Raw genomic sequence first — 25463 nt, forward strand, 5'->3', positions numbered from 1 at the left:
ATCACGTAACGGTAAGGCTATAATCCTGCTTGGAAAATGAACTTCTTTTAGAAACGTCAGAGACCCACCTTCATGTATACCTGTCGACTCAGAATCCAAAACTGAACAAATGTCTGTGTGTATGTGTGTGACCAAAATTCTTACTCAGTTTTCTCAGCACTGGCTGAACCGGTATAGGTCAAACCGGTCGCATTAGACATGGTTTAGGGTCCCATACGTCGCTATTGAATTGTTTGAAGTTTCCAGTGTTGGAATTCGAGCGAGAAGAAGGAAAGCATTTCTCGTTCGCGAGCGAGGGAGAGAACTTGTAGTACTTTTCTCTTCTCGCTCGCGCTCGCATTTTCGTTCGCGTTCTCGCTCTCGCCGCGAGCGCTCGCGAGCGCCTCGTGCTATCCGTTCGTCCTAAGCTAGCAATTTGTTTATCAGGGGTATGAATGCGAACCAGGCAATGGTATAGAAGTGTAACTTCAATCGCTGTGTTGTTTTTTGTTCGTTTCTAACACGTTCAACTTCTCGCGAACGGGCAATTCTGGCTCGCGAGAAAGCCCGTTCGCGAGCGAAGGAGAGCACGGGCAATCGGTGAGTTTCTCTCGGCAGCTCGAGACTCGCGGCGAGAACTCGAGAGAGAGGAATTTTTCTCGCGAGAGCGCGATAATACCAACACTGGAAGTTTCGATAAGTAGTTCAAAAGTTTTGTATAAAAATGTGTTTTCACAAATATCCGGATCTCACTTAAATGTATGTAAACTATGTCCAAATCTATCATCCGACCCATCGTTGGTTGGATAATCGAAAGACTTTTCCAACGAGTCCAAAACATTGATGATCTGGCAACCCTGTCTCGAGTTGTGACCACTTTTTATGGCGGATTTTAAGAAAAACTAGATGAAATTTGCGTCCAAACCCATCTAATCACCAATAGTTGGTAAAGAGTGAGGAAGGTACCAACCACATAGGTGGATTAAGCTAGTTTTTTTTTTTAATTTTACGGTACACGATATCGAAATTAATGTTAAGTACTTTTCGATTTCAAACTCGAGTTAACACCTTAGATATACTCGGAGACGGTGATTTCAGGGGATTGCAGACTGGATTGTGTTTCAAATTTGAATTTCCATCTGAAAAGAAAAACTATTATTTCGACTTTTTTTCACGTTTTTCAAATGTAATTATTAGAAAAATTGGCAACACTGCCAAATGAATTTTAACCAGCTTATGCCATAGCTCAAACAATGGCATTCTTCGTCGTTTAAAACATAAACGAAAATGAGAATTGTCGGAAAATTGTAATTTAGCGTACCGTCAACTGGGGTGAATTGGGACGCATGTGGCGAATTGGGACAGCCGTTTAATCATGTTAGAGCACAATATTTAGATTTGTCTGGTTGGTTTCGGATAGAACAGACTCAGATCAACAAAATGTGTACACCCATTTACAAAATTTAAAACCTTAAAGTGCTCTAAACACTGCTGTCCCTATTGAGACTGTAGTCCCGATTCACCCCAGATGACGGTATTTTATTTTTTTCTGAGAAGTCCTAAGGACCTACAACTTTGCCTATGACACCAAATCGTAGAAAATTCGTTCTTTTTTGGTAATTGAAAAAGTACACACAAAATTTCATCAAAAAAAAAAAAAATGCAAAAGTTAATATTCTTTTATAAATTTGCTTTTTCTTGAGAGAATTGCTCTTATTAAGCTTAAGGATTTAGCCATAACTAGTGCGGGATTTTTCCAAAACCGGGAATTCCCGATTCCCGGAAGTTCTTTTATTTTGTCCCAGGAATTCCCGGGAAATTGAAAAAAAAAATCTAATTTTCGTCTGGAAATTCAGATTTGTTTGTGGAATAGATTAACAGTTGATTACTTAGTAATCGATAAGAATTTTCAAGCATTAAAATTTGTATACGGTAAACAATAATTTGGTTTATCAGGAAAAATTGTTAAAATTTTAGTTTTTCAGATCCGCAAAATGCCAAGCGCTTTAAATATTTTCTATTTATTTTTATATATTTTTAAAAAAGACTGGGTCTAGACTGGGTATTATATTTAGGTATATTTATGATCCTAAATTTTAAAAATATAATATTTAGGGGAAATATACCAATTTTAATCACTCTAAGCCGTTCGCCCAATTATCAACACTTTTGCCGTTTTCAGCTATTAAATCAAGATTTCAGATGTATCATCAATGAAGAGAGTTGCTGACTCACTTTTATTCGAGCTATTTATTACTTTGGAACAGTCAAAAACACTTTATGAAAGCTGTAATTCATGATCAAAGTGCTGATAGGCCGATAATAGTAATAAGCTGAGAAAGGGTATAGTTCCCCTAATTTTTTTATCAAACACAAGCATATAAGGCAAATCAGAACAAATGTAGGGAATTAAAACAGCTGTTCAAACTATTTTTAATAATGGTCTGTTTTTAATTATTGATTTCAGTTAAAAAAAGGAGCCGAACATCAAAATCAGTAACTCGATTTCCAAATTTATTGCTCTTAAATCTCCTGTACCGATTCAGACTGTATTCCCGATTTTCCCCAGTTGGCGGTAGTGACTTAAAGATAATTTGTAAAATATGTTTTACATAAAACATGAAATTCTAAACATATCTTAAATATTACATTTACTGGTACCATTTCAATTGTTGTCGTTTCTTGTTTTTTTTTTACATTACATTTTTTACACATTTTCAAAGTTTTTTTAAGCTTTTCTAGTCATGTCATATAAAATAAATAAAACAAATGAAGCAAAAAACTAAATATAAGAGGTTAATTTAATTTAAATCACATTGGAATAAAAAATGTGGTTTATTTAAAGTCCAAAGCACTTTAAAGAACAAAAAAAACTTTTTAATTTCTTTTAAGCTATCCAAAACTACTGTCCTTGTTTCGATTGTAGTGTAGATTATCACCAATGAGTATTGAGTATTTCTATGATTTTTAATGGATTGAAAAACAAAACAAATATATAAAAAAAACCCGATTTAATATCATCAGAGGTGAAATAGAGCCTTTCTTACAAAATGATGAAACTCCGAGAAATATATTGGTGCAATTATTTTTTCAAAAACATAATGATACCATCCAGTAAGAATTTTACCTAAAGCTTCGAATCTTTTAAGGCTAAACCTCAAATGCCATTTTTTTAATTTCAGAAGTACATTATTTGTCGCAAGACATTTAAATTTAATTAAGAAAAACATATTGGATTGACATTATTAGAAAAAAAATAAAGGGTACTCAGTCTATAATGTTAGTCTATGATTAACTTAAAAAAATATGTATCGCTATTGCACTTAGTCAATCAATTATGAGAAGCCAGAAAGAACACTTTCACGCGCAGCGTAAAACGCGCAAGCGTAAAAACGCTGGCGTTGAAGCTTCGACTTGACGACTTGTCGAGCTTTCGAGCGAGAACGAGCCGGGACTTCGAATTTGATGTTCAGTATATGATTTTGCAGAAATCCAAAAATTTAATAGGAAAAAATAGGGTAAAAATAAGACAAAAAACACTAAAATCGCTATATCTCTGGAAATACATTTTGGAAAAGCTTCAAATTTTGGGCCCAAACAGTTTATGGTGCATGTTTTCGAATGGCTTTTTGTTTGAAACTGAATTCTTTAAATTTGATAGTGTTATCTGTAAAATAGTCCAAAAAATACCTCTAAAAATGGCTTTGACCACATTTACTGGTCGAAAATTGTGAATCGAAAAATAAAATGTTCGTCTCCGACCCCACGGCTACAGATCTGGCTTTTAAAAATGGTGGGTTTTACGAGCGGTTTTCCAGTGATGGAAGACACAAATTTTTAAGAGCGGATACAGACATCGGCCATGTATTTCAGAAAAAGAGCTCTCAAAAATCAGACTTTGAGTTCCGGGTTTCGGGCGAAAATTCAATCGAAAGAGCGCATCTGAACCTTCAATTTAGTAATAGGATTTTTTCCTGGGACGAATCCTCGCCGTGCATGATTTTTTTTAGATTTCTGAAAAAAGCGTTTTTCCAAAAGCAAACCTTAAACCTTTCTTTTGTAAGAAAGGCAAAACATAGATTTTATGACTGTTTCAAATATTTCCCGGGATCCCGGGAATTCCCGGCATTCAATAAATATTTTTCCCGTTTCCCGGGAAATTTTAAACTCGGGAAAATTGGAGACCCTAGCCATAAATACTTTTGTCTGTTAGTCTGTGATTAAATTACAATCATTGTCTGTTATTTCTCTCACTGAACCGATTTCATTTCAATTGACATTCAAATTCAATTATTTTTCGCTATGAATGTCCTTTCCTATTTGCTTTCAACCGATGTTTGCCATGTGCTACACAAATCAAATCGCAATAACATCAGCATCAGATGCGATTCATCACAATCTGTTGTTTGTCATCCATTCGATTTCGCCAACTCAGATAAAAAAAGGGATGAAAAAAGGGGCTCCATTTAAAGGTTTAGCAATTTTGCAAGGTTGGTATCAGGTAATTTTCACCATTGTATGGAATCTACCACGAAATTGTAAACGTAAACAAATTGATGTATTTTTCCACAGAAAAGAAATCCTCTAACCTATTAAGTTCAATCATCCTTGGTTCCATACCCTGTCAAGTACGCGCACACGCCATACCGAAGTAGGTTACATCGTATAACTTCCGGGTGAAGTGACAATCATTTCCATAATTCCATCATTTGCTTGCATGACATAGGAGTAGGAGCAGTGGAGGGGGAAAATAAAACAAACTCCATTGAAGGGGAGGAATCAAGGGAGGAATATATTGTCATACAAACAAAGCTTCCAACAGATGGGACTGAAAAACTTCAAATTGACTTTTACGTCGCTTTGGTGTATTTATGACAGAAAAGACACTCCCCTGACCCTGCTGGTTGGATTGGTTTGTCAGTCTGAACAGAAGGGTTGCGCAGAGAACTTTGCCGCAGACTATTTGGTTTGTGGTTTTGTCATATTGTTTTCTTTTCTGCAGACTACAAACAGTACTAAAATAGGGTAGAGGCTCGATTATTGGACATTACGAAATGTTTTGTTTTGTTTGAGAAAAATATGATTTCATTAATAATTAAATGAAAATTTAACCATTTTTTAGGACTTCTTACAACCTAATTAATTCAGTGGCAAAATAATGAAAAAGATTGAAATCAGGTCCAACAAAGAGGCAACTACCCTCTTACTTGGAGTGGATTGCTTGCAGAACTGAGCTATGTCAGTGCCAAGTACCAATATAAATAATTTAATAAAGTTCGTCTCGTTGTTTGGTTTACAGCGACATCCGCCTCGTTTCTCGAGCTTAGGCAAACCACATGTGAGGGAGGAACCGTCTGACTTGAATCCGGAACAAAGCAAGAGCTTCCCGGAGGACTTATGGCTCGTGACAGTTACATTTGTGCGGATGATAACAGGATTTGAAGGGTCTAAATTGTGTTTTGTCGAGAATTTTTAATCAAGTTTTGCCTTGGAAGATTTTTTAAGCAGAAATTTATCTCTTTTTTAAATTTCAAAAGTCACTCAAACCCCTCGAAAACTCCGCTCAAAAAACCACCAAACGAGAAACTTTTTCGCCTCCAAATTGCTCCAACAGGTGACGGAAAATTAATTTTCACTCACACGTGCGTGAGTGCGCGAATTTTTCCAACTTTTTCCCCCGAAGCTTTTGGCTTTGTGGTGCGGGGAAAGCGCGAAATCATTTTCCTCCACGTTTTTTGCTAAGTGCCTCCCGAGTAAATTGAAAATGCTTGTTCTCGGCGGGGAAGAGTTTTACCCTCTTGATTGAATTACTTTCCAGCGGAATGATGGGCACACACCGGTGTGACGGCTCTGGCGAAATTCCCGCTGAGCATACAATGATAACGGGGCCCCCCTAATTTAACGGGGATGAGTTTCACGTGCGTAGCCGGTGGAGGGAAATTGATTTTTATTTTCAATTTTCACGAGCGTCGAAATAATTTACCTGTAAATTAGGTTGGACGTGTAAATTGAACCAATGTCATCTGAAATTGAGAGGCTTATCGTGTCATACTCATTTAAGATTCCTTTCCATTGATCAGAAAAATATTTCATGCTAAAAAAATGTATTGAACCAACAAAAATAAAAATCATAATATGCAAAAAAAGCAGTACATTTTTTTTTAAGTAAACAAAACAAACTATTTTTAATTATGGTTAAAAGGGTAAAGTTTTTAACAGTTTTTGAGTAAATGATTCATTTGATGAAATACTTCTGTCTCAAAAGCTAACGGTTCACGGATCAAATCTCGGACTGTCCGGTATGGGCTGGGGAATTCAAACAAAGGGGTAATTCTCTACCAACTCACACCAAATCGAAAAAAGTTGCCCCAACCCCTCTCCGATTTGCGTGAAACTTTGTGCAAAGAGGTAATTTTGGTCGTAATTATGGATAGTGAATCCGAGGTCTATTTTTCGAAATCTCGTGATGGAGGGGCAATTCTACACCTTTCATATTGTATCATTAAAAAATACGTGTTTTTCAATAATTTACAACCTGAAACGGTAATGATTTCATAATTAGGTGTCCAAAGGAATTTAATGTAAAATGTCATTAGAAAAGAAACTCAGTGTTCTTTTTGAATTTGAATTTAAAAATGTGTGTTTTGAAACTTTGTAGGCCAAAGTTGTAAAGCAGGCAATTACATAACGTTGATGCATAAAAGTTTAAATTTAGATAATTCTTTTAAACATTCCCCAAGAAAGTTAAGTGGTATCTTGCTCTTGTCACAGCGTGCTCAAAACCGTTTACAATGTAAATTTCGACCAGGTAACGCTTTATCTTTTGTCAAAAAGCAAGATAACACCATACTTTCTTAGGAAAAGTTCTAATAGTAGTTTATGCAACGAGCTTTACCGAGTTAGAAAAATACGACGAGTGCGGATAAAATCAAGTTCTGCAACAAGTTGCTCACAACTTTTTTTTGCAATCCCGAAAAACGCTATTTGAATAGAATTTTATGTAAATCATTCATGTGTTAAGTAAACTCACCGCTCAAATTGGAAAAATCTGGAAAAATGTTACTTTTTGATAGTAATGCTGAAAAGTTCAACTTTTCAGCACCCATTTCAGTGCTGATAAGTAGAATTTTTCAGCACTGGTGTTGAAGGGTATTAATTTTCAATTCTGTTATTTTTGGTGGGAAAAGTAGGCCATTTAGTTTCTCCAGAAGTCCTGTCCTTCAGTTTCACAGTTTCCTGTTGACAGTTTCACAGCGGAATTGCAAAATAGTAGTTTATGCAACAAGTTGCAAAAAGATGATTTTTTCAGCATGAGTCGTACATTTATCCAACGAGGTTCATCGAGTTGGATAAATACGACGAGTGCTGAAAAAATCAAGTTTTGCAACGAGCTCCATACAACATTTTTTGCAATTCCGAAAAAACACCCATCGAGTGAAATTTTATGTCAAATTTTCAAGTATTTTGTCAATAAATCGTTTAAATCAAACAAAATGTTGAAAAGTGTTACTTTTCGAAACAAGTTGAAAGTTGAACTTTTCAGCACCCATTTCAGTGCTGAAAAGAAGAACTTTTCAGCATTTATTTTGAAAAGTTTTGCTATTCGATTCTGTTATTTTTGGTACAGAAAAGTAGGCTATTTCGTCGTTCTAGAATGACAAGAAAAGTAAGTAGTTTCACGACGGAATTGCAAAAAGATTTTTTTCGTAATTTCAACGCTATTTTATTGGTTTGAAAATTAAGTATGAAATAAAAATTATAAAAAAAATCAAAATACAAAAAAGTTAGTGAGCCTGTAGAGAGCACAATAGTTTCACAATTTTGATACCTAAACATGTATAAGTCATTGCTGAACTTTGGAAGTTATCGCAGTTTTAGCGAAAAAAGTTATTATCCCGATTTGGGCGCGGCGCGTCGAAAACCCCGGATTTTATTTTCAAAAAATCATATCTCAAAATCCTGTTGATGAACTCCTCCCCGCATTTTTTAGTTTGTTACGTAAAATTGTCCGAGGAATCCGATAAAATATTTTCAGACATAGGCATTTTGTTCCAGACACCGTCAAAATGGCATTTAATGTTTAATGCGACCATTTCCAATGTTAGCCTGCATTTTTAGAATTTCAAACTATTTTTCTTTGAAAGGTCAACTAATCACCTTTTATTTGCGTACAAGACAGCTGAAATCGGTTGAAATGGCGCGAAGCAATGTTTTTTTTTTGGAAAAATGTGATTTTTTCGAAAATCTACTAAAATTGCTATTTTTTGGGACCACCCTAAACCGGCGTAGGTCACCGTAATGGTCAAAAAAATAAAATACGAGTCTAATGATTTCGGCCAAGGAACCCCTAGAGATATTTTGAGCCTGATCCGAGCACTTTTGTTTTTTTCCATGCTGTTTTCGTGGAGAATTGCTGTATTATAATGTTTCGATAATGATTCACATTGTGGGATAGTCGCAAAAAAAATCTTTTTCGCTTGCAAACATTCTTCACCCGCGAAAGAAAGAGGAGGCGAAACAAGCAAACGAAAATCGCTCCCAAACTTTTCGGAATAATCAACCAGTAGATGATTTTTTTTAAATTTCGATGTTAGCACCACTTAAACTAATTTATTTCGTTTTGTATACAAACAATGTTCATCTACGAATAGTGTCTGGTCATTTTTGGACGTGTGACGTTACCTCTGCAAGTGTAGTAGATACATCGATGTTCCACCCAAAAATCCAGATTATGATTTTTTGAGTTTCCTCAAACGATTTTTCGTGAGCGAGAGAGCTATGTTCCCTGCAGGTTTTTTTTTATGAGCGTAAAAAAGATCTCCTTTTATGAAGATTTTTCCATCGCTGTTTATCTTTTTTCTTTAAAGAAATGTGCAGGTTGTAATGCTACACATGACCAACATGACAAATGGAGGCCGACAAAGGAAATCATTGAAAACAAGTTATTTTTTCAGTTAAGTTAGTTCAGTGCTAAAAACCTGGATAGTAAAAAAGCTTACATCGATAAAAAATGAGTTAAAATGAAACGCTGCAAAGGAAAACTTATGCGAAATTGGACAAGCTTGCCGATAAAAATATTTTCGGGGCCGAAAAGTCAGGTCTCAAATTACAGCAATGGCAAAAGTCCCGAAAATGGCAAAAGTTTTTGAAAAAGTATAGCTGGATGAAAAATCTAAAAAAGTTAAATCTATGGAATGGCTTAATCTTGGTATTGTTGCTCATAAGAAGATATTATTTTGGGACAAGCAAAAAACACTTTTTTTCCAAACCCACCAAAAATGTAAACCTTCCATCATAATAATCGTTTTGTTGACTTTAAATGCCATTTCATCAACCATCATATAACTAAGCTCAAGCTCAACTTTCCGACCCGAGATGGACGGAAGGGTCAATTTTGCGGTCGGCAAAAGTTTACGACGATATGTTATCTCCCCCGCTCAAATGCTGCAGTGGAACATATTTCGACAAAACTTTTCGCAAGTTGCAGGATCCATGATGTATGCGGTTACATTATGGTACTTGCAACACTGCTGGTTAGATGGATGTGTTTGCCTCACTCACCTTCCTCGTCCAGCAGTATGTTGTCCGGCTTGATATCCCTGGGAAAATGGAAGGAGAAAGAAAAAAAAAAGAAAATTTATAAAAATGGGAGTTTGAGTAACGGTGGAAAAGAACAGGGAGTCGCAAAAATCGTATGAATAAGTTATGAATGTAAGACTGCGCTGAAAATAAATGATGTAATAAAATGAGGAATTTGATATGCATTATTCATTATTATTGCGTTTGGACGGCCAACCAGCAGTCCAGCAGCAGCAGCAGCAGCAGCAGCAGCTTGGTTGGCCAACATAATACGCTTCAGGGGATGATGGAAAGTTTCAACACGGGAAGCACGGAAAAAAATCACGTAAATTTTTCGATGTTAAAGTTTAAACCGAGGAAGACACCACGAACCTTCACCTTAAGCAATTCTATTTTTTTTTCAATTCTCAATTTTGATGTTTTGAAAATTTATTCTGGATTTCAAAACACCTTTGTGTGATTTCAGTTGGGTTTGTACAACTGCAACCTTCACAATACATACCAGACTTTTGGGGAGCACTTAAATTGCACTTAATATTTCAGGACCATCCCCCTCTCCCCCCCATTCTCTGTAATGGCATGGCATATGTTGTATCGGTCCAAAAGCAGGGCAGAGGCCATTTGTGGGGAGGATTTTTTGCTACATTATTAACTTAGAAGAGTAAGGTCAGGAATGAGGAACGAAGTTTCAGGATTATAGGATAAAGTATCCAACAAACCTGATCCTGCTGGAATTCAACTATCAAAAATGTAACTTGTTTTCCAAACTCAATGAAAATTTCTCCGCAATTCAGAGAGTTCAGATTTCCACGTAACAGTACATTTATAAAACCAAACGAGGTTAAAAAACTAACCCATTTTGATCCAGGTTTTGAATTAACAAAATGTATTTAAAAAAAGAAGAGGGGATCCACGTATGACAATTGCATCAAACTGTCCTAAATGTATGCATTGTGGCAAAATGCAATTTTTTCAAGCAATATTTTGTATGATAAGTGGCAACATGCAACGAGTTTAAAATTTTTACTTATTTTACTCAAATTAGATATTAAATTTAAAAATCTTTAAAAAAGGAATTTTGAAGGCAAGCATAACAATCTTCTCAAAAATGCATGTGCGGCAAGATTGCACGCTAGTTACGCAAAACCCAGCCGTCCAAATGCACATTGGACAGTCAGTCTGCCCCAGCAAATAGTCGTGTAGACGTATACGAAGGGATGTAAATATTTGAGATTGCTGTTTTGCGTCGCTGTCGTCGTCGTCTCGGGAAAACTGAGCAGGACATTTTGGGTTTGTTTTTGCTTGCAAAGCTGGTTGGGGGAGAGGGCAAAGTTTAAGGGGCAGCAATACGACGAGAGTGTGTAATCTTTGGGGCGGTGGCGGCGCCCCCGGAATAGGAACAGTCAATTTGGGAGCGTTTTGCGGGGACATTTGGTGGTTTGGTTATTAGGGTAGAGTGACCAGTAGGTGGTGTTATTTTTCATTGTCTTGGCATATACAGATATTAATTAATGTGTTCGAAGTGAATGATTGATTTTAAACTACTTAGCTCAGTGAAAATTTTAAAAATAAAATACAAATTTAAACTTATCAGCAAAAAAACAAGGCATAATGATGCAACATCTGCTTAAATGCCATTTACTGCTCCCATCAAAACCACCGTCGAACGGCATTTCTTGGAAAAATCGTCCCACGCAATTCCTGCCCTACCCCACGCTGCCGGTATTGTTCGTGATAAACCGAGAAAGTTGTTTACGTTGCTCTTGTTATTGTTGTTGCCGCACACAGCTTACAATGTCGTCGGTGGGGTGGTTTGCCCGCTCGCGGGGGCGGGAAATATTAATAACCGACAATTATTACGCGCTCGGGGAAATGGAGCTGACTGAGTGACACACACCACCCTCGTCACCGCAGAGAAACAACACCCACCACTAACCTGTTATATTTATGTGTCGACGTTGTGGTGTTCCATTTTCCGGTAGTGGAAATTTTAAATTTGCTAATGTTGGAAGTTGATAGCGGAAATGAATCGTTAAAAAAGTCGATGAATATGAACTTTTATTTTCAGTATACAGCAATTTGAAAGAGCTCGCCGTTATGATTTTTTGAAAAATGCGCTTAAACAAAAAAAAAACGGGTCTAATTATTTTGGCCAAGCAACCTCCAGTCCAATTTTGAGCCCAATCGGCGAACTTTTTTTTGGTTTACGCAATTTTCAAATGGAATTGCATATATGTATATGCATTGACCGATTCTTAGCACTTGTTTACCAAGTAGTCATTTTTTCAAGTTAAACTTTGGATGGTTCTGATAATTTTCCATGTTTTCCAACAATTTGAACCAAACAAAAAACATATTTCCACACCAAAGTTCCTATTCTAAATATATCTGTGAGCAGATGTTGTAAAATGTATAAACGCTGGAATTTTTTAATTTTCCCAACTTTTTTAAATAATAGCTCAAATTAATGGAAGGACTGCAGATATTTAATCAATCTAAACGGTATTTTATAGTGAAATGACCCTTTTATAAGCCTAGGGCGTCCAATTTTCCCGGGTTTTGAATTTCCCGGGAAACAGGAAAAATATTTTTGAAATCCCGGGAATTCCCGGGATCCCGGGAAATTTTTGAAACAGTCATAAAATTTATGTTTTAATAATATTTTATATGTTTTCAAGCTTAAAATTATAGAATTAGCTTAATACCGTCAACTGGGGCGAATTGGGACAACAGGTTTAACAATGTAGGATAGGGTGGGTCATTTTTTTCGAAAGTGCTCGGATCCGGCTGAAATAAAGACCATCTTGTAGAGGGGACCCATAGGGACTCTCATACCAAATTTGAGCTCATTTGGTTGAAAACTGGCTTGTCGCTCGGGGGTTGAAGTTTACATGGAAATTACTATGGGAAATGCGTGATTTTACTTCAAACGCTCCTACAAGCTAAGCGACAAACTTTAACCCACACTTACACTAGGTAGCCGTGTCGGGGGTGGTCCAAGGAACATTTTTCTCTAAGGGTTCATGGTCATCCGTTCAACCCTCAGTTTGCGCAAAGCCGAAACATCCGGCGACGCCGGAATTCTTCAAAATCTCAGTTTTAACTGTCAACGCATGCTAAGAAATTGTGCATAAATAAGAAACACGACGCCAAACGTCATCGTCGGCTGTAGGAGATTGTGACGGCTCGCCTCACCGGAACGTCGCGTTTGATATCGAAGCGGTTTCCGGAGACCTCCAGCGTTGGATATTTGCTTTTTATGTTATATAGTGAAATTGTTAGTGAAAATTGAAGGTTCTAAATAAAAAAATGCTGCAAATAAGAACAACTGAGTATTAAAAAATCCCAAATTATTATTATGGTGACGTTCCGGTACAATTCAGACTGAGTCCAATGGCACAAAAAGAGTTTGTTGCGAAGTAACGAGAACCGGCACGGGCTCTTGTTGGCTACAAGTCTATTGGCGACCTGTTGCATCTGGTCGAATTGCAAAATATGTTGCGTTTCATGAAAGATTTAAAAATTCAAAAATTTGGAAGTTTTGAGAAAATCAGAGAAGCGTCATTTGGAGGGGTGAAACCAGATTTTAGTGTTATGGCAAATCTTCGATCATTTATCTTAGGATCTCAATTAACAAATACAGGATTTCTACAAGAGATTTTCTATAGAATGGAAAGTGGCAGTGTAAAATCCTCTTCAAACCTTCACAAGACTTCAAGAGTTATGATCGTTACATCAATTGCTGCTTAGAAAATAAAACAGCTTGCAGTACAATATTGTCCATCTATACGAAGCGTTGAAAATTGCCGATCGAATCTAGAAAATAAACTGTCTCTAGTTGTGTTGGTCCTAACTTGGGATTGAGTAACGCTTTTTCTCGATCTATGAACGAAACGCAAAAACCTTTGTACAAAAATTACTTTAACAACGTATTTTATTCGATTTCACAATATCAATCACAATTTCACAAAAAAACTAATTCAGGGTCGCCATTTTGGACACCTTCTTCAGGGTCGCCATTTTGGACACCTTCTTCCGGAAAGCACTTCATGTTAAATACATTATGTTGAGCAAGAATTCAGAGAAGATGTTCACGGGCGGGACAGTTTTTTCTACTAGTCTGGTTCACATTGTTGATGAGGTGATCTTTGAGGGGGAACCTGCGGCGAGAAAGAATAAGAAATTTACACTTTTTTAATGCCAGCCATCACTCCAAACGCTTTCTGGACGTGTCTCAATGGCACGCTCACAAACTGCTGGTATTTCCTTCGGTCACCTCGCAATCAGCAAATATCCAACGCTGGAGGTCTCCGGAAACCGCTTCGATATCAAACGCGACGTTCCGGTGAGGCGAGCCGTCACAATCTCCTACAGCCGACGATGACGTTTGGCGTCGTGTTTCTTATTTATTCACAGTTTCATAGCATGCGTTGACAGTTAAAACTAAGATTTTGAAGAATTCCGGCGTCGCCGGATGTTTCGGCTTTGCGCAAACTGAAGGTTGAACGGATGACCATGAACCCTTAGAGAAAAATGTTCCTTGGACCACCCCCGACACGGCTACCTAGTGTAAGTGTGGGTTAAAGTTTGTCGCTTAGCTTGTAGGAGCGTTTGAAGTAAAATCACGCATTTCCCATAGTAATTTCCATGTAAACTTCAACCCCCGAGCGACAAGCCAGTTTTAAACCAAATGAGCTCAAATTTGGTATGAGAGTCCCCTCTACAAGATGGTCTTTATTTCAGCCGGATCCGAGCACTTTCGAAAAAAATGACCCACCCTAATGTAGGAGCACAATATTTTGATTTTTCTGGTTAGTTTCAATTAGAACAGACTAAGACCAACAAAATGTGTACATCCATTTCCTAATTTAAAACCATTAAATGCTCTTAACTAGGGCGTCCAATTTTCTCGGGTTTTGAATTTCCCGGGAAACGGGAAAAATATTGTTGGAATCCCGGGAATTCCCGGGAAATTTTTGAATCAGTATTTAAATCTATGTTTCATTATTTTTGTTATGTTTTCAAGCTTAAAATCATTGAATTAGCTTAATAACATCAAATGGTGATAATCCTCACTTCAATCTAAACAAAGACGACAGTTTTAAAATAGCCTAAAAGAATTTTTTTTGTCTTTGTGGTGTTTAGGATTTTATATCAACTACTATTTTTAATTCCAGTATGATTAATTATTTTTTTATTTGCGAATCAAATTACATAATTCTTGAGTTTTTTTTTTGAAAAGGTCCAATAAGCTTTTGTCTTCCATATGTTTATAGGACCTATTCAAAAAAACTCTGGAATTCTTTTATATTTTTTTTTTCTTTTATATATATTTTTATATGATATTTTAGTCATAAAGCTAAAAAAAATATTTTATATCTAAAAAACAAAAAACGACAATAAATAAAATGATACCAGTCAATGTAAAATTTTAGATAAGTTTTGGATGCATTGTTTTATATAAAACATATTTTACAAATTATCTTCAAGTTACTACCGCCAACCGAGGGAAAATCAGAATTACAGTCTAAATAGGTACAGGAGATTTTAGAGCAATACATTTGGAAGTACAAATTGTTTTGTTCTGTTCCTGTTTTAACCGAAGTCATCCAAAACGTCATGCAATTATTTTTTGCTTTAATAGCTGTATTTATTCGTTACATTTGTACGTATTTGCCCTAGATGCCGGTGTTTGATTATAAATAATTTGATATGAGATTGTTTTTTTTTTCAAATTTAAAATCGAAAATATATTTCGAAAATTATTTTTGCAATTTTTTTTCCTTCTCTGTCTAATTTTTCCTTAGTACCAGTAAACTCTCTCCCCATTTTGAACAAATCAGCTGTTGAAAGGTAATCCATATCTCAGCTCAGGATAACAACTGCACAAATGTAATTGTTAAAGCAACCTAATAAAATGAAATGAAAAATCGAAAATATACGTAAATATATCCAGTCTTTAAAAAAATAAAATAATAGAGAAAAAAATTTGAAGCACTAGGCATTTTGCGGACGTGTTAATTAAAATTATAATATTTTTTCCTTAAAAGCCAGTTTAATGCTGAGATTTGCTGAATACAAATTTTAATTCATTTTATTGTTCTACTATTTTCACAACCAAATCTGAATTTCCAGACCAAAATATGATTTTTTTTCAATTTCGGGAATTCCCGGGACAAATTATAGAAAATCCCGGGATTCGGGAATTCCCGGTTTAGGATAAATCCCGGGATTTTTGTCCCGGGAATTCCCGGGATGGACGCACTATATAAGCCCTCTTATTGACAAAAGCTGATTCTGTAGGTATAAAATTATACAGGATATTTGAAAAGGGGGTATATGGAAGCGTTGTCCCGTCACGAAAAATGACAATAGTTTAATTTGCAATAGTTCGTGAAATCGGTTTTGCATCATATTCTGGATTCTCTTCGTACTCAAAAAACCCTTTAAAATGCTTATTAGAAATCGAAAATTGGTCAAAAGGAACCAGAGTTACGACTGACGCAAGTTTGCGTTGTCCCGTCACGCTAATTTTTTGGTCAAGGCACGAATTCAAAAAAGGTGCTCATTCCTCGTGTCTAGAAGCAAATCGTGTAACAGGCCAGTTTTTGATCGATCTAGACTAAATCAAGGGTCCTGATTTTCGGTTCAATGAACAGAAACCACTCACTCATCGCCTATCCAGTCGTCGCCTATTCTAACCCGCTTGCATTCATGAGCGAATGATACTCGCAAGCAGCCAGCGAGTGGCCCGAACTGTTCACTCAGCGAACAAATACATCGTGAAAATTTTTGCCTACTCCGTCGCTCGACGACACTCACACACTACCATGTTCAGCGAAGAGCCATTCTCACAAAATAACAGCGCGGCAGTCTTTTTGTCTTCACGCCCTCAGTTTGCCATCAATTTGATTTTTTCTTGGTGGAAGTTTCTTTGAATGGTGTCTATAATGTTATGAAATCAAAATAAATGCACAATTTAATTGATAACATTGATTTTAGGCAACCCAAATGAATGAGTATAACGCAGCGCATCAGAGAAAAAATGTTTTCAGTGAGTGGTGACGTTCGGCCTGCCTGAGCCGTTCGGAGACTGAGCCGATCAGAGAGAGAAGGAGAGTAGAAGCGAGAGTGTTCGGGAGCGAATAGTGAGAAAGTGACAAACAGTAGGAATTCATCAGGGCAGTATCGCGTCGCCTGCTATTTGTGCTCGCGAATGGAGTGGTTGGTTTTGAACAATCAGGACCCTTGGACTAAATCGACCCTCCAGAATCCAAATTTGCCTGTTGATTTTCCTGAGTCTCAAAGGGAAGCGAGATATTCAAGATGGCGTCTAATATGGCGGCAGAATGGAAGAAACCACCATAAAAGGATTTTTAAGTTCAATCAACTAGTCAAATTTAACTAATTTGGGGTCGCTGAACTCGAATATGAGCCATATAATACTCCAAAGTACTCAGAGAATGTGCTATTCAAGATGGTGGCCAAGATGGCGAACCTAAAATATTGGATTTTTTTATACAGAAATGTAACAGGCAGTCAACAGGTCAAATTTAATTAATTTGGGGATGCTGAACTCGAATATAACCCTTAGAATATTCTAAAGTCCTTACCCAAGCAACACACTTTGTCAGATAAACGTATTTCCTAACTGGATGTATAACCGATCGGCCTCGTTACCACAACTTGTTCTACAACTCCTATGCATTGGAAAAAGCGCACTTTTTTCTGTTGTATAACTTGCTAGAATAAGACGCATGTTATCACAGTAAGTTGTACAAATGTATTTGACAACATTGTGCTAGCTAACAAGAGATTCAACGAAAAAAAGGGGCGTGGTTAACGGCTATGCTGTCAAATCAAAGCGCACACTGAAAAGGAAAGATAGATTGAAAACAGTTGTCTAACCGTTACCCAACTTACATGTAAACAAACAGTTCTTATTAGAATTTCAATCAACGACGAAGCCAATAAGAATAGTATCTCTGGCTATTTTGGTACGCTTGTTTCTGCCCGATTTATTTAGAAAAAAATTGAAATTGTATGAAAAAAAAAACAATCCTTTCGCGCTCTCTAACTGTGATTCTTGTGAAACCCTCTTCATGGCGAACTTTTAGATTTTCCTTTTTTGATGGACTTCGTCTTTCCCAAGATTCGATCCGATGACTTCGACGATTTGTTGTTATCTCCACGGCAGGTCCAGGCGCGCTTCCGCATCTCTCCACGGGGCTTCATAGTAAACAAGCTGGCCTAAACGTCAATAAGAAGGCTACTTTCAGCTTTGTTATACAGCAGTGAGCTTACAACTTAACTCCAAAAAAGGCTGTCATTGCAAAATAAGTTATATAAGTTTGTTTCAAGTCAAGTTTTATAACTCCACTATATAACTTTGTTATAACAAACCGTTTCAACTGTCATTTCGATTACCGTAGAACGGAGTAACATTGAAAATCGGTGTGATTTTAATTTGTTGTTTCCTCTATCATGAACCCCGTAAGTTGATATTTTGTGTAGCTTTTACCGACGATATGTTTATAAATAATCGGTCAACAATTAAAATTATTGCAATCTTCGATAAATAAACATTATTGAAACTCTAAATGCCTCACGTACAAATTTACACCACCTAACAACACGCAATGTCAAGTTGAATATGTTTGTTGATTATCAGTTATATAACCTATTCTCCGATAACATTTGTGTAACAAAGCGAGAAAACCTAGGTTATTTATAGAATGGTTGGCCACGCCCATTCTTCAGAAGATGCCGTCACATGACAATGTTAGATAAGCAGTGAAACAAACAGTGTAATATTGTTCTTATACAACAAACTGGTTTGGAGGAAAACATTGCAGATGAGGGAACAGCATCTTGGCATATCAGCATTTTGACGTTTAATTACAGCTCATAAAAAGCGTTTTCAACTGAAATCAAGTGATAAATACCTCAAACGGAAGTGAGCAAGCAAGTTTCTATCGAAGAAGTTCCAAAATAAGTTGTTTAAACAGTGTAAATCAGCAAATTGGATGGAGTTAGGAGCGAGTGCTAAGTCTCCCAAATATGTGAGAATTTTCCCTATGTTGTGTTTTAAAGTTGGAAAAGAGTGAATTTGACTGTGTTTTAACACTTTTGTGGCACAAAACACGATTGTTACATATGTCAGTTATACAAGCAGTGAAACAAACTGTTATTTAAGTTATGTTCAGATTTTTTCTCGTATGTTTATCAAAAACAATTGTCTAACTATTATTCAACAGTCGACAAGTTATGAGTGCTACTTGGGTAGAACAGTCTGTGCGGCATAATGCCGAATACGGTGACAAATAAATAAATAAGTACTCAGAGAATGCATTTCAATTTTTTTAGCTTCGCCATATTGGCCGCCATCTTGGATTGCACACTCCCTGAGTACTTTGGAGTATAATATGGCTCATATTCGAGTTCAGCGACTCCAAGTTAGTTAAATTTGACCCGTTGATTGCCTGTTACAACCCTGAAAAAAAAATCAAATTTTCAGGCTTCGCCATATTGGCCGCCATCTTGGATTGCACATTACCTTAGTACTTTGTAGTCAGACGTGCATCCGCTCTAACTCCTCTTTTAGAAGAACTTGTTTGTCATTTCTCGTAGATGATTCCCAGCATGTTGTGCCAGTAATCAGAGTACACTAATTAAGCTAATCTTTCAAGCTCTCGAAGACCCTGGAAGGCTATATTGTAAACCAAGTGAGATATAGGGTAAGAACCGTTAAGTGCACTCAAAGAGCTTTTAACAAGTTTTTCTTGAGAGTTTATGAGAACAGTCACATAAAAATATACCTGAAGTCGGTTTTTCAAATGAACCAATGTTTTCTACACATTATTCATTCTAAAAACAAGACGTTTTAAACTGGCAACAAGCATAACATTACTTTAAACGTAAATGCGAACTTGAACAAGCTGAGTGCCGTTAAGAAGAGCTCTTAGTGCCGATGCATGTCTGTTTGTAGTATTATATGGCTCATATTCAAGTTCAGCGATCCCAAATTAGATAAATTTGATCCGTTGATTGCCTGTTACACATCTAAAAAAAAATCAAAATTTTCAGCTTCGCCATATTGGCCGCCATGTTGGATTGCACATTCCCTGAGTACTTTGGAGTATTCTATGGCACATATTCAAGTTCAGCGACCCCAAATTAGTTGAATTTGACCCGTTGATTGCCTACATCTAAAAAAACAAATTTTCTAGCTTCGCCATATTGGCCGCCATCTTGGATTGCACATTTTTAGTATTTTGAAATATTCTAAAGCTCATATTTGAGTTCAACAACCCTTTGTTAAATTTGACCTGTTCATTGCCGATTACATTTCTTTATAAAATATCGAATATTATAGCACCGCCATATTGGCCGCCATTTTGGATTGCACATTCCCTGAATACTTTGGAGTATTCTAGGAGTCATATTTGAGCTCAGCGACCCCAAATTAGTCAAAGTTGTTTAGTCAGTAGAGATTTTCACAATTGCTTCATTTCGTGACGGGACAACGCGAGCAAAACCCTCTTTTGCAAAATGTCTGCGTTGTCCCGTCACGAAACGAAGTACCTGTCAAATCCACAAAATTTGACGAAATTAGGTGATCTAGGAAGCAAAATCTTCGTTTTTCATTTTAGAAACAACTGTAGAAAAGGGTTTTTCCAAAAACTTACTAGGAGAGCAGAGTTCTTCACTTTTGTGTATAAAAATCAAAATGATCCAATTGTACGATGTTGTCCCGTCGCGCTACATATGTATCTCACTTGACTCAAACTTTTTGTTTTTAAATGTCTGCTGGAGTGAATCTTATAGGAAATTTAATGTACTTTCCAAATTTGTATAAATATTGGTACCATTTCCCACAGATTATCAGCACAGTTATCAGCAAAAAACTGAAAACATATGCGTACAAACGTTGTCCCGTCACGAAAGAATCGGTCATTAGTTGTTTGACCTATGGGTCATTCTCCGCCAACTCACACAGCAGTTGCCCCGACCCCTCTTCGATTTGCGTGAAACTTTGCTCTAAGGGGTAATTTTTCGACATTTTTCGACATCTCGTGACGGTGGAGCGGTACGACCCCTTTCATTTTACTGGTTTTTTACTAAGACACGTTTTTCAGTGATTTGTAGCTCGCAACCGTGAAGAGATAGAAATTTGGTGTCAAAGGGACTTTTGTGTAAAATTAGACGCCCGATTTGATGGCGTACTCAAAATTCCGAAAAAACGTATTTTTCATCAAAAAAAGTTAAAAAATAGTTTTAAAATCGCTGCCATTTCCCGTTACTCAACTGTCAAAAATCGTGAGACATGTCATTTTATGGGACATTTAATGTTCCGGGCCTCGTGGCGCGGTGGTTAGCGGCTTCGGCTGCCGATCCCTAAGTTGCTATGGGGCGCGGGTTCGATTCCTGCTTTATCCTCCTGGCCTTCTATCGGATGGGGAAGTAAAACGTCGGTCCATTTGCGTGAAAGAGGTTTTGGGTGACTCACCACACATAACCTTCGGACGCCTAGAAATGAGCAGAAACTTGCAACAGAGCCCACAAAAGACCCGGGGGTCGTTAAAGTGGATTGCTTTGCTTTTTTTTAAATGTTCTTTTCGAATCTGAAATAACTTAGAAGGGCCATTTTTTCATTTAGAACAAATTTTTTCATTTAAAAATTACGTGTTTTTTCTAACTTTGCAGGGTTACATTTTAGAGTAAAACAATGTTCTACAAAGTTGTAGAGCAGACAAAAACAATCGTCCAAGGGGTCATTCTTATGCAAAATTAGCTGAACTTTCTGAAAAAAAATACTATCAAAAGCACACGATTGAGTTTTTGGGGCTAAAAATTCGAAAAACTGATCAAAAATGGTCAAAATCATAACCTTTTCAAAAAACTTTTTTGTAAAATTCTGATAACTCGTGAAGAATACATGCAAATCGGGCGTCTAATTTTACACAAAAGTCCCTTTGACACCAAATTTCTATCTCTTCACGGTTGCGAGCTACAAATCACTGAAAAACGTGTCTTAGTAAAAAACCAGAAAAATGAAAGGGGTCGTACCGCTCCACCGTCACGAGATATCGAAAAATGGACCTTGGATTCGTGATCAGGAACCAAAATTACCCCTTAGAGCAAAGTTTCACAAAAATCGAAGAGGGGTCGGGGCAACATTTTCCAATTTCGTGTTCGTTGGTGGAAAATTACCCCTGTTCTACAACCTCGAATTATTATATTCTACCTGCTTTGCGTATTGCATAATTTTCCAATAACTTTTTTAATCATTAAATCCAATGACTTTAGAAATCATTTTGATATGAAATCAAACCACTATCTTGCCGAGAAATTTAAATTTTGTGAAAAATGGGCTTTTCTCAGTTCCAGCTAATTAGCTCTCATTATTCAACTAATGATATCTTGACAATCATCCTCATAGACACATTTATATTATTGTTCTTGAAATGTGAAATTTTCATCTCTTTTCAATAACAAAATTTAAGTGTTTTAAACATCAACCGTAACATTTGAATTTGTTCGAAATAAGTGTTTTCAGCCTTTTTTAAATGTTTAACTAAGTTTTAGATAGTTAAACTATTGTTAATGAGAAAAGCAGAAAATGAAATGAATTTTATTTTTCGACACTAAAATTCGACATTGCTTGCCAGTCAGTGAGAATTTTGGCTCGAGCTTCGAGTCGATTCAGGATCTCGAGCCAAAAATTTTATTGGATTACTACATTTAGGTGTCACTGAGTAAAAACCATTTTTAAACAATATTTAAACTTTAAGACGCAGTATCGTAACCAAATCTCAACAACTAGCTGTTTTTTCAGCCAACTGGTTAAACAAATAAAAGACAAAACATGACTTACTTGCACCGTTGCACTTTATCAAAAAATATGTTAAGTAATTTTTGGATGTAAATTTAATTTTATATTGCAACATATTTTAGATTTTTTTTTGCAAACATCATAATTAAAAAAAAAATGACTCCGGTATCAAATTTTGTACCATCCAAAACTTTGGCGCAAAAGATACCTGTTTTGGTCCACTATATCATATAACATATAAAAACTCAAAAATGAAATAAATACATATTGTGAAAATATTTTTTTATAGTGATAAAAAGTTAAATAAAAAAAAATAATTCAATACCTTTTTTCCAATATTAGACAGTGCAAAGAAACAGAAAAACAAGTGCTTCAAAAAGGTACACCTAATTAGAAATGTACAAATGTTTTGTTGAGTGATAAAGAATGTTATTTTGCCTCAAAACATTGGGTTAGAAAAATGGTTATAAATCAACTGTATCTTAAAAATATTTCGTTTTTTTGGTGTTCCTATTTCTTTCTGAATCACACACTAACAAAAAATCTGACGACACCGTATCCAATTTAGTTAATTCGTTCTCATGCCATAACTTTATCTCGAAATTTACATAATTTTGAGCAAAGTCCTGGCATTTGTTGAAAATATAGCATTCTTGAGGAAGAACTTTGGTTCTTTTAAAAATACAAAAATATCGGTTTGCTTAAGTTCTAATAAAATAAATTGAAATTTTCCCAAATAGTAAATTTCCTATGCAAAACCAGCATACAATTTGCCATCAAGAATATTGAACTTATAATTAAACTTTTGTGAGTTTGCTGATTTTTTCAACAAAAATAAATTTAAAATTTGATCTAAGCTATCTCTCAGAAACTAATTGTCCAATTTTTAAAGTGTCAGAGAGAAAAAAGAAAGAAAGTTTCTCGGCTTTTCAAAAATATTTTTTTCGATGTTGCTTTTCTTTCAAGAATCCATTTAAAATTGCAAAAAATAACCTAAAATACATTTCCAAAGTGATTATAACTTGAGAACGGTACATTTTATAAAACAAAAACATTTCATGGAAAAAATAATGATGCAAAATTACTTTTTTTGACATAGGTAATGACGAAGTTTTTACAAAGAAAAGTCGATTTCCGAAAATGGAGAGAACTACTCAGCATTCAAACTTGACTCAATAGAAAAAAAAAACACTATTTAGAAGAGCGTAGCTCAAAAAAGTGATTTGTGATTGAGATTAAAAAAATATTCTTAGTTCCAGCGATGGAATAGTCAATTCCCACTGGTAATTTTGGCTCGAGATCGAGCCTGAATTGAGTCGAGGCTCGAGCCAAAATTCTCAGTGGGTTAAAAAGTTTCCTTGGACACTTGAAAGAGAACTTTTCTCTCAGCTCGTATGCACGAAAGATCAATGAAATTATGCTTAGAAAGCGATAATTTCAGGATAAATAATTTAATTTCAGTGAAAATAACTCAATGATTCACGAAAAACCATAACTGATTGATGTTCTTCTGGAAATTCCGAAGTGAATTACTCTGTTCTCTATTCTCTATTCTATCTCTATAAAATCGGTCTTTGTTTTTTGCAATTTTAATTTTTGTATTTTTTAATCCAGCTGAAACTTTTTTGGTGCCTTTGGTATGCCCAAAGAAGCCATACATTTTTGAATCAATACTGATTTTTTCAAATTTTTCAACTTCATTTTTTGATGTAAAATCGAATTTGCAATCAAAAAGGTATCATATTGAATGCTTGGCCTTTTTGAAATGTTAGTCTCGATTTAAAAAATTAAAAATATTTCAATTTCAATTCAGGTTTATTTGTGAATAATCAAGTTATAACAGGGTTTTGGAGTTCCTTTCAGCTGTGTGTTAAATCGTAGTTCAATCGAAAGCATTATTACTTATAACTAACTATTGAATAGACAAGAGTAAGAAAAAGTTTTCAAAAACTTGCAGAAAGAAATAAAAATGTTGTTTTCGAAAAGCTCGGAAAATTTCACAAATGTTTCATATTTTAACATTGAAAATCGGACCATCACTTGCTGAGATATCGACATTAGAAAATTTTGAGTTGTTTGGGTGAGACTTAGAAAACTTCAATTTTCCTGCTTTTTGAGCATTTGCATGGCAATATCTCAGCAAGGTCGTATCAACAAAGTTTAAAAAAGCAAAATCTAAAGAATTTTCTCAGCTTTTTAAAAATAATGTTTTAATAGTGGGACACTAATTCCAAAAGATTTTTGCGACCAATATTTCAATTTTTTGAAAAAATCAGTATTTATTTAAAAATTCATAACTTGGTCAAAGATTTTTTGGCAGTTCTGGATATTTCTGAAAAGTTGGCATCTGATGTCCCCTCAAACATATCAGAAAATAAAAAACAATGTTTTTTTTGCAAATCAAGTTTTAGTGACAAAAAGTGATATTAAAAATCATCATTTTTTTACCGTGTATCATTTTTTTTTCACTGTAGTCCTTATCCATACCTGCAACTTTGCCGAAGACAAAGTGATCACAAAATTCCTGCAGAAGATACAGATTTTTGAATTTTCATAAATCATTTTTGCACCGAAGGCACCAAAAAAGTTTCAGCCGGATACAAAAATTAAAATAGCAAAAAAGACCGATTTCGTAGAGAATTGCTATACTGCGTTTCACCTCCTCTCACTTTCACTAGCAAAACATGAAATTTTGAGATAATTCCATCACAGGATTAAAATCTTACCAGACTGCGATACTCAAACACGTTTTTTAAATTCATTGTGTCAAATTTCGTTTCATTTAGAAATATTTGTCAAAATATGTTTTATCCTCTATTGCTGACGAGAGTCCTCTCATTAACGACCCAAGTTAAGCTCTCGATCCACACAACATTTCAAGCATCAAGCTTACGCCGCCGAGAAGAGGAAAACACAGAAACCACTCCACACACTCACTTGCAGGAAAATGATAGCATAATCATTATGTTGCCTTTGTGCTGTTTTAATTACTCTCTCTCTTTCACTTTCTCACTCCCTGATGGATGCCCCACGACGACGACGCGCAGATCAGTCGCTCGTGGCTTGTTGG

The 25463-nt window shown here is 35.8% G+C and overlaps 1 protein-coding gene and 1 long non-coding RNA gene across 2 annotated transcripts in view; both read right to left on the reverse strand.

Moving 5' to 3' along the window:
- The window catches only part of LOC120428269 (serine/threonine-protein kinase 32B-like), a 92324-nt gene that overhangs the window by 40993 nt on the left and 25868 nt on the right, over positions 1–25463 (reverse strand). Inside the window, exon 3 of the mRNA XM_052711425.1 lies at positions 9541–9578. Coding sequence (XP_052567385.1) covers positions 9541–9578 — 38 coding nt within the window. The remainder of the gene's footprint in view (positions 1–9540; positions 9579–25463) is intronic.
- LOC120428270 (uncharacterized) lies at positions 13475–14185 on the reverse strand. Its single transcript, XR_005607063.2, has 2 exons — positions 13835–14185; positions 13475–13718 (listed from the first exon to the last, which is right to left on the reverse strand). It is a non-coding gene; the product is annotated as an uncharacterized LOC120428270 (long non-coding RNA).

The sequence above is a fragment of the Culex pipiens genome, unplaced genomic scaffold (genome assembly GCF_016801865.2).
Source record: "Culex pipiens pallens isolate TS unplaced genomic scaffold, TS_CPP_V2 Cpp_Un0014, whole genome shotgun sequence".
Classification (NCBI taxonomy): domain Eukaryota; kingdom Metazoa; phylum Arthropoda; class Insecta; order Diptera; family Culicidae; genus Culex; species Culex pipiens.